The sequence below is a fragment of the Syngnathoides biaculeatus genome, chromosome 8, assembly GCF_019802595.1.
Source record: "Syngnathoides biaculeatus isolate LvHL_M chromosome 8, ASM1980259v1, whole genome shotgun sequence".
Lineage (NCBI taxonomy): Eukaryota > Metazoa > Chordata > Actinopteri > Syngnathiformes > Syngnathidae > Syngnathoides > Syngnathoides biaculeatus.
The window spans coordinates 1418456-1427955 of record NC_084647.1 but is presented as its reverse complement, the minus strand read 5'-3'; the positions used below and the strand labels follow the sequence as shown (position 1 = coordinate 1427955).

The window sequence follows — 9500 nt, the reverse complement described above, 5'->3', positions numbered from 1 at the left end:
CAAGAGAGATTTTCAGATTTTTCCAATGCCCCTTCTGACACGGAAGCTCTTTTCGAAGAAGAGAACATCTCACAACCGAATGACGTGACCGGGCAATATTACCCTATCTTTTCGAGCCATATTTAGATTGACATGACTTATAACTAACAACAGACTCCCCGACAGCATGTATGACACTATGTAGCATATTTAGATGATATGCGGATCACTTGATGAAATATTCAAAATGACAGGCCTATAATTGTTCGATTTCCTAACTCTTTTACAAGTCTTGTGTATGTAGCGTACTCAGGATGACGCATGCCAGCGAAGTAACTACTTCTACAGGGGTGGCCAGATACTGGTGGGCGGGAGAGCTCCTTTCTCCTCCCCGCAAGGGTCAGCCAGCCTCCCTGCACAACCCACCTCCGCCACGGGTGAAACCGCTGCTAACTGTGGCGACCAGCGATATGACGTGGATCTTTTATTATGTTCCGAGAGAAGGATTGCGTTGTCGAACGCGGACAGAGCTTTTTATTATTGTTGCTTTCAGAGAAGTTTTTCGAGTTTAGTGACTATATGTCTAGTTAGCTAGTTAGCTCGTATTAAACGCTACTAAACTGTCTTTGTACTTCTATTTTATTGTTTTGTGTTGCATTGTATTGCATGTTTGATTAAATTGTCTTAAATGCCGGTTTGACCAAGTGGGATTTATTCTAAATTCACATGTAACATATGCTATAAACTGTGAGATAAATTTGTCGCCCACAACTATTTTTTTTAAATACCTCTATACACACCTACCAGCCATTTAGACCCCACAAAGGTCTTGTCCTTTATACCTGTGCAATCCATTTTTCACGACGAACCGGGTGTTTTGGAAAAGTGTGAAGAAGGAATCCATGCTTCCGAGTGATCGAGCAAAATCCAGCAAGACAACAAGCCAACATTTTGGCTCACATGCAGAAAAAAACACCTACTTTCCTGCTGGTAAAACAGGTATGAACACACGAACCTGCCAGTGTGGGCATCTGCAAAAAATGTCACTTATTGGTTCTTCTCCAACACAAATGCCTGGAGAGGATTTCCATGGCATTAGATGCAAAAATCCATATAGAACAACATCCTGACGTGTAGTGAAAAAACAAATTTTGTTTTTTATTAAAAACATACTAAAAATTACGTTTTGCGTGTCAGTGGACCTTTAAAAGTCCTTAACTGACACTCCAGTTGAAGTTCTCTGTAAAACTAAATCGCACTCACACAAGAATTACATTTTGTAAACGTTCAAATATACCAAAGACTTTCTTTATTTCTTAATTTTTTTGCATCAGAAATCATTCGCTCCAAGCAAACCCAATGAATGAAAAACTATTGACGAGCTGACGAAAAAATAATTTCACTTATATTCCTCAAAGTAATGAATATTGGCAGGCAGAAACAGGCGATAGAACAATATTGTTTTGCAAATTGTCTTCAAAATCTGTGAAAAACAAGCTACATTCAAAATATTTAATCGTGACTGCAAGTGTGTGTAACCTCATTGCGTGAAGCGCACTTCCCCTCAGAGGTCAAGACGTGCACAGCAGGGACAGGGAGCCCCATAAGCCGTCTAGACGACAAACCGAATCCAACCCCCAATCCCCACAAAAAAAGGAAAGAAAACAAACTGCTATTACTAGACTTGCATGTTTACATTGATGACGATCGTGATTATTTAATTTCTTATTTTTTTTGTCTTTGTTCCAAAGGGGAAAATTGTAGTTTATTGAGGAATAAAGTATTTTTCATTTTAATTTCAATTGTTGTAACGACGGAACAGACTCCCAACCAGACACACAAGTGTCATCAGGGGTGCATGGGAAATTATATTATTTCAATTTTTTTTTTCAAAGAGATGTAATACTTATTATTTATAAGCATATCTTGGTTTATCTAAATATGCCAGCAATGAATCAAGAAAGGCAGAACAATTAATTGCTCCTCCATTACTTGCCAGATGGTACAATAAAGGAGTGTCCGCCTGCTGCCCTTCATAGAGCAAAATAAGTCTTGGCTTCCTACATTTATATCAGCTTTGTGTTCAACTAAACAGGCTCCGATTTCTCACTAAGTCAATTGCTGTATGAACTGAGATTAAACTGTCGCTACGTCAGTGATCATTCTTGTAATTTTGTGACCCCGATGGGTGTGTGCGCGTGCGCGTGTCTGTGTGTGTGTGCGTGTTTGTTTGTGCATGCGTGCGTGTGTGTGCGTGTGTGTGCGTGTATGTACGTGTGTGTGTTTGTGTGTGTGCATGTATGTACGTGTGTGTGCACCTTCCTTGAAAGAATCTGAGCCCACTTGTATCTTTCCCAAATTATTTTGGGCCCTGCAAGGCTTTGACACGATCCTGTCAAATGGTCAGCAGCAAGCTTTGATCACTGCATCTCCCTGTGTGTTTCCTATCACTTTCACACCCTCCACCACCCTTGTTAATTACTTTGTCTTCAATACTTTCAAGATGCAAAGTTCATCCAACACTAAATACTCTGTCATCCAAATTCAGACATTGTGAAATAAAACTGAATTGCTCTTAACTGAGTGTTTTTCCACAGTTTCTTGGTTGTGTCGGCAAGGCAGAACGTGGCTGTAGGTGTTTTATGATGGTGGGCCCACACAATCCAGACAGGATCTAACAGCTTTTTGTCAATGAGTTCATCCGAGAGGAGGTGTGACTCAAATGGGAAGATGTGCTAATGGGAACGCGCACACTCACCAGCCACAACATGGACAGCACCTTCATTTAGAATGAGAACTCGTGCAAACGCTGGATCACGCCGACCTCTCCACGTTTTACCGTTTTGAAAACGATTTAGACATTTGCAACTGAGGTCACTTCTTTGTAGGCAAATTTGAGCCAGGTCAAAATCAATGACCCATGAAAGAATATGAGTTTTAACAACCATAATGATGTTAATTTGATGACTTGCAAGTTTTCTCATGTTTTCAATTGACCAAAATTGGATTGGTGGCTCCTCCCACTCCATTCGTTGTTGTTGGGAAATCCGACAAGCTTCCAACATGCAGCTAGGTAAATTACAAGGCTTATCAATTGTGTCAAAAAAAGTGACTCAATTCAATCTCAAAGTCTGCAACATAGAGGTTAACTCATACTATAAATGTCATGTCTTTCGCTCGCTCTCTCTACACTCTAACATCTTGAAATCAAGTTTAACAAAAAAATCTTCACATTGTCTAACATCACAGTACACTCAAGCATTCCTTTAAAAATAGTTTATTAGGCAAAGTCTATGATCTAAATATAGCAACACAACATTCTAGAGCAGTTTACAAGATGGATAAACTACAAATCTTAACGCAATACATTAGAAATATTTATATTAATCAGACAAAGTTCCATTTTCTAAAAGAGCTTGCTTTTCACCCTACAAATCCTATATACTGTACATCAAGTTATTCACATGAAAAGGAGTTTATTTCTCATTTGTCCTTTGTGCTTGAGCCAATGACGTAGGATAAAAACTGGACTCCGCCATGGTCAACAGGCTCTGACTTCTAGTCACAACAAAAGTATGGTAAACATACACACATTGTTATGGAAAACAATGCAATAAATATATAATAATTAATTATAAAAGCTTAAAATGAAACACACTTACCGGTGAAAAGTTACTTCTTTGCGACCGCCTGCACGGTTTTGGCACCGAACAGTGCAACAAAAAAGCGAAACCTAACAAATTCCAATTAAATTTGATGTTATTATGTTTCGCAATGTATGATTGTAAGGATGTCAACTAGTACTCAAAGCAATGTTTTGCCCTAAACAGGAGCTGACCACATGAAAGGAGCCTGTCCACAGTTCAGTTTTTATTCTACGTCATTGGGTTGAGCTATCAGTGAATGTTGTGCGGAAGAGGGTCATTTATCAGGCCACATGCAAAGCTTACTGATACTCCTTCTCATTTGGCTCATCGTGGGTGAGCTGGAACCTGTCCCAGATGACTCTGGACTGGTTGCCAGCCAGTCACGGGGCGCAAACAGACAAACAAAATTTTACAACTACATTCACATCCATGGAAAATGTTAAGTCCTCAATTAACGTAGCAGACTTCTTTTTGGAACGTGGGAGGACTGGAGGACTGGAGCACTCTGAAAAATCCCATGCAAGCCTGATGGGGCGGGAGTGGGAACATGCAAATGCCACCATGGCCAGAGCTGAGGTTTGAACTGTGGACCCAAAAACTGGGAAGCATATGTACTAACCGCTACTTCTCCGTGCTGCCTAAAGGAAAATCCACTCTTTTAAAACAACTAGTCCGCAAAATCCAAAGGACAGCTGCAGACACTTTCTACTGGTATGTTATTCATTTTAGTGGACTCCAGCGGGGTATTTAGCAGAATTCAAAAGAGAGAGAAAAGAGAAAAACATGAACCATTTTAAGGATCCACAGCATGACTGTGGTTTTTGTCTTGTGAAGGTGAGTAGTACAGCCCAGATACAGTCCAGTTATAAATCCATATGTGGCAACTACATTTGTAAGTTTTAAGTGTTTGTTTTGGGGTGGAATTTCTCCTCCTAGCTTTCAAGGATGCCCACAGATCCAGCATCATCCAGCCCATCTGCACCAGAGAGCTCCTACCAGGGTCTCCACATGGACCTGGAGTAGGTCACCGTGGGCGTGCTCAGAGCTTCCCTTTTTTCCAAAGCTTCTGGGGTGCTCTGGTTGTGCTCGCTGTCGACATCATCCAGATCGGAGCAGGAGTCCTCGCTGGATGTGACGGAAGGGGGCGGCGAGAGGGCGGAGGACGACCCGCTGGAGGCCAGCGTCGAACAGAGAAGGTCTCCGCCTCCGTGCCACGTGCTTCCCGCGTTCCCAGACGTGTCCGTGATTAGATCCGTCAGCGCGTCCTGGATGTGGTCTTCGTTCATGGGCATGCACTCCAGTAGATGGTTGAGCAGCTCCGCGGCCACGGTCGCGTCGATGCCGGGGCAGGTGGACACAAACGTGTGGACCTCGTGCATGCACTGGATGTAGCCGGCTGCAAACCTTTCACTTGCTTCGTGGCTCATCGTGTCTGCTTCTGATGGGGAGGGAAATTAGAGATTAAGCAAACGCGTCAAGATGCTTTAGTCCAAGATAAACAAAAACAAATAGAACTTCCATATGTGTTTTTAGACATTGGAAAATCACCAATCATTTCCTGTAAAAGGCTAGATTACTTTTGACTGAAAACATACTTTTACAATTATCAGAAAAGATGCTTTTCCCCTCACATCTGATTACAATCGTTATGAAGTCTCAATAAAAACCTAATTAGCCAATCAGGAACATTCGATTCAGTGTTTGGGGCCAAGGCGCTTTTTTTTTTTTTTTAACGAGAAATCTTACAAGGCCCCCTCCAAACCGTCCAAAGAGGATCTTGTCTTATTTTACCCACAAGTTAGACTTATCCAGTGTGAAATCAAGGCCTGCTCAAGTGAACACATTGTGGATACTTCCATGACTTCCATACTTGTATCCATGTCGACAGGTGGACATACTGTACACAGTTTTCAGTTTAACTACCATGCATGTTTTTGGGATGCGGGAGAGAAACTGGAGTACCCAGAGAAAACCCAAGCAAGCACAGGAAGAACAAGCAAACTCCATGCAGCCGAAGTTGGATTTCCTCAGTACTTTGAGGCAGATGCATAGAGGGATGTACAAATGTACATTTCTCAGGAAAAAATGAAAAACAACTGATGAAGTGAAATTGTGATGGCAGAATTTCCCAGTGTTGAACATGAGAGTGGGTGTAGCTCCAGTCCGTTCAATGTTTGTGTCCCAAAACTGTCCATCGGGGTTGAGATCAGGACTCTGAAGTTCTTTCACACAAAATCCTTCTACAAATTGTTGCACAAAAAGCACACAACTTCTCAAAATATCTTAGTCTGATGAAGAATTAAAACTACGGAATCCAGCGTCACATCACCTTTCCTTTTAAGTCAAGAAGGATTTGATAAACAAAGGTGGCCGGTGGCATTGTTGATGGCTGTCGCCTTGCATGGCAGAGTTTGAACTTGTATTTGTATATGTACCAACAAATGTTGTTGACTGACAGTAGTTTTTCTTGAGCCCATGTGGCAACATCCTTTCCAAAATCCTGCTGACTTGAAATGCAGGGCTGCGCGAGGGATCAAAGGTCAGGGTCATTCAATATCGTTTTTTGGCACTGTCGCTTACTTTCAGAGTTTTTTCCACATTCTCTGGATCTTTTGATGAGATTATGGACTGTAGATGACATAATCCCCAAATTCCTTGAACGTGTACAATGAGAAATGTCATTCTTAACCTGTTGAACTATTTTCTCACGCATTTGTTCACAAAGAGGCGAACCTCGACCCATACTTGCTTGTGAACAACTGAGCCTTTCGGGGATGCTCCAGTCATGACTCTTTGCGATGAACCTGTTCACCTGTGGAAGGTTTTATAAACACTCCTCAAACTCTCCCAGTCTTTTGTTGCCCCCTTTTTTGGGGCACGCGTTGCAAGGATCAAATCCAGAATCAGAGAATATTGGGATAAAAAAATATATTTGTCAGTTTGAAAATTTAACACCGTCTTGTGTGTGAGGTTAAAGAGGATTTGAAAATCATTATATTCTGTTTTTATTTATACAGCATCCCAATTACATTGGTTTGTTTGTGGGTTGTTTATACCAAATGAGTCATTTTCCAAACGATGAAGTGAAATGTGATATTTTCCTGCAGCACAACTAATAATCTCTGGTTGGGAATCACTCAGTATCAGTGAGCACATCTCGATACTTTTGCCCACAAAACAGCGAGCTGCACAAATTGCGTTTCATCTTACAGAATTTCCGTTTCAATGATTGCTTGTTGCATCTTATTTGTGAATAACACGAACGTGGTCCAAACCTTGCGCTCTGGTCTTCAGGACGTCCTCCACCTTTTTAACCGTCATCTCGAGCACCTCCGCATTCTCCATCTTGGAGTGCAACTGTTGAAAATGGAGTTCACTGTAAATTCTGCATCTTGGTTTCATTCGAGTCCGGTGAGGTGCGTACTCACGTCCGAATCACTCAGCAGGCTCCTCAGCTCCTGCAGACTCTCATTGATGCGAGCTCGCCTCTGCTTCTCCACTAGAGGCTTCCTAATCTGCAAACACACGTAACATTTACGCGTATTTATTTTGCAGCCCAGTGCACCGCAGCCGCCGATTTCCTCCCGTCTACCTTTCTGTCCGCCTTCTGGATCCCATAGTAGCCCTCCTCTTCTTGCACGCCAATTTGGCTCTTGCTGTGCCGAGCAGAAGGAGCCATGTTGCTTGCTCGAGCTTTCTCTCCTCTCCCCTCTGCTGCCTTACTTGTGTTTGTTGTGCGATCCGAGTGCGACGTGCTGCCGTCGCCGGCTGACGGTTGTTAGTATTTATAAGGGCCTTATTTACATGTGAATAGGGGCTGAGCCGCTCCTGCTGGGGGGGACAACACAGCGCACACGGCACCAGCCAATAGGCAAGCAGCTCTTTGTCTCTGGTCAGCACCGCAAGAGCTGGACAGGCTTTCATGCAAGATTTTTTTTTCTGTGTCAAGGCATCGACCACTTCGTTGTCCCATCTGGCAAAAAAAAAAAAAAAAAGAAATGAAATAAAGAAAAATACGAGAGGATGCAAAAAGTGTTCACGCAGATTATCATTATTAGTATTATTATAGCGAAACACCACCTGGTCAGTCATTTGATCTTGAATGCCATATATAAAATGACCAAAAGGAGAAAAAAAAATACTGTACTTGAAAGCCCGGTTCGTGCACATTGTGGATATTGTGCACGTATACAGGAGGCTGGCTGTATGTTGTGCAAATGCAGAGCCACACACCAACGCAAAGAGATCCGAAAGAATGCATTTGAAATGTGAAATGTCTCTCAATGTCATTTAAATGGACCCGGTTGGATTCTTGAGTTTTGTGGCCGCCATCTCTCGCTGGCTTTTGTGTCCAAGCCTCAGCAGATCGCCTCGCCCGTTGGGCGGATGTAACGCGATGCCTTCAGTTGGCAGCTGCTGCTGCTGGCGGCCCCTTTGGCCCAAACACAGTCAGCCGGGGGAATTAAGGGCCCTTATCCAGAGAAAGCGACAGGTGTTGCTCTCAGCCCGCTACATATGCGTTTGTTCGTTCGCCCTGTTGTTCGACTCCTCGTTTGTGCGCAGCTCTACTGTATTCCCACGCTATTGGCATTATGACACAGTTAAAGAACTCGGAATTGTTTTTCTAGCAACTGAGCTTTAGTTACTTTTCCTTGAATAATGTTACTGTGAACTCATACATCTCTTTTCTTCCACTCGTGCGGAATATCTTGTTTTAGACTGTCCTGGTAAGGAAGGTTTTGTCCAATCTATTATGATGCAAATGCGCAACACAATGGAGCGTTTGTGTAGTTTGACGAAAGATGCGCACGGCGCCTCCCGATACAAAAATCCTGTGCACGTTTACGCACGGAAACGCCTTTCGGATTGACTGGCGTGCGTCATTCCGCAAGAAGCGTCAGTAAAACTCTACTGCCCCAAATGAAGGAAGCGTCTCAGACCTTTGAAGTGGAATGGTTTTGGCACCTCGCCACCCCCAGATCCCCGCTCCACATCTTTAATAGTGCGGACTGGGAGCAGCTGTCCCGCGAGGAGCCTTTGTTGGAGGGCAAGATGAGGGACCAGGCATCCCCCTCCGTCTCCCGCCGCCTGTCTCCATGAAGGGGGCCACTCATAACGAACATAATGAAGGCGAATGGGCCATATGTACGCCTTTGAAATCCCATTGATGAGTTACAACATAATTCCCCACAATACATCTCGTGCAGGCCTCGGGCCTGCATTATGGAAGGAGCAAATGAATTGTTCCTTTTTTAAAATGTGTTTTTTATTCAATATAAATTTCCTATATCATGTGCAAAACCAAATACGTACTTCTAAGAATGCTAATTGTTTATTTTCAATGCAAATAGCAAAAACCGCCACACAGCTGTGTGATGGCAGGGAAAAAAAATGTGATGGTAACAATGGAAGTGAACATGAAAGTATGATGTAGTTGTACATTGTAACTGGTGAGGCATGACTCTGCGTTAACACTTAGTGTAAAAAAAAAATACATCATATAGTGTACATACAGTACATATCTCCATTTTTCATGTTTACGTTTAAGTTAAAGGCACTTACAGATTTGTGAACTAAATCTTATTTGGATATTGGTTGAATCTGTTATCCATCCATCCATCCATCCATCCATCTTCTTAGCCACTTATCCTCTCGAGGGTCGCGGGGAGTGCTGGAGGCTATCCCAGCTGTCAAAGGGCAGGAGTCAGGGTACACCCTGAGCTCGTTGGCAGCAAATCGCAGGGCACATAGAGACAAACAACAGTTGCAATCACACCTAGGGGCAATTTAGAGTGTCCAATTAATGTTGCATGTTTTTGGGATGTGGAAGGAAACCAGAGTGCACGGAGAAAACCCACGCAGGTACAGAACTGT

At 42.9% G+C, this 9500-nt stretch overlaps 1 protein-coding gene across 1 annotated transcript; it reads right to left on the bottom strand.

The window, feature by feature from the left end:
* Window positions 1–3517: 3517 nt before the first annotated feature.
* her13 (hairy-related 13) lies at window positions 3518–7584 on the bottom strand. Its single transcript, XM_061827351.1, has 4 exons — window positions 7219–7584; window positions 7055–7141; window positions 6902–6983; window positions 3518–5064 (listed from the first exon to the last, which is right to left on the bottom strand). Exons 1-4 carry the CDS (start codon window positions 7303–7305, stop codon window positions 4619–4621), a joined length of 702 nt encoding a protein of 233 aa, XP_061683335.1. The 5' UTR covers window positions 7306–7584; the 3' UTR covers window positions 3518–4618.
* Between the last annotated feature and the right edge of the window lie 1916 nt (window positions 7585–9500).

Excerpts from the sequence above, each read along its gene's own strand:
- her13 (XM_061827351.1), bottom strand. The coding sequence starts at position 7,305 with ATGGCTCCTTCTGCTCGGCACAGCAAGAGCCAAATTGGCGTGCAAGAA. Across the intron at positions 7,142-7,218 it reads TCCAGAAGGCGGACAGAAAG|ATTAGGAAGCCTCTAGTGGA; the intron begins GTAGACGGGAGG and ends GTGTGTTTGCAG. Across the intron at positions 6,984-7,054 it reads GCCTGCTGAGTGATTCGGAC|TTGCACTCCAAGATGGAGAA; the intron begins GTGAGTACGCAC and ends CATTTTCAACAG.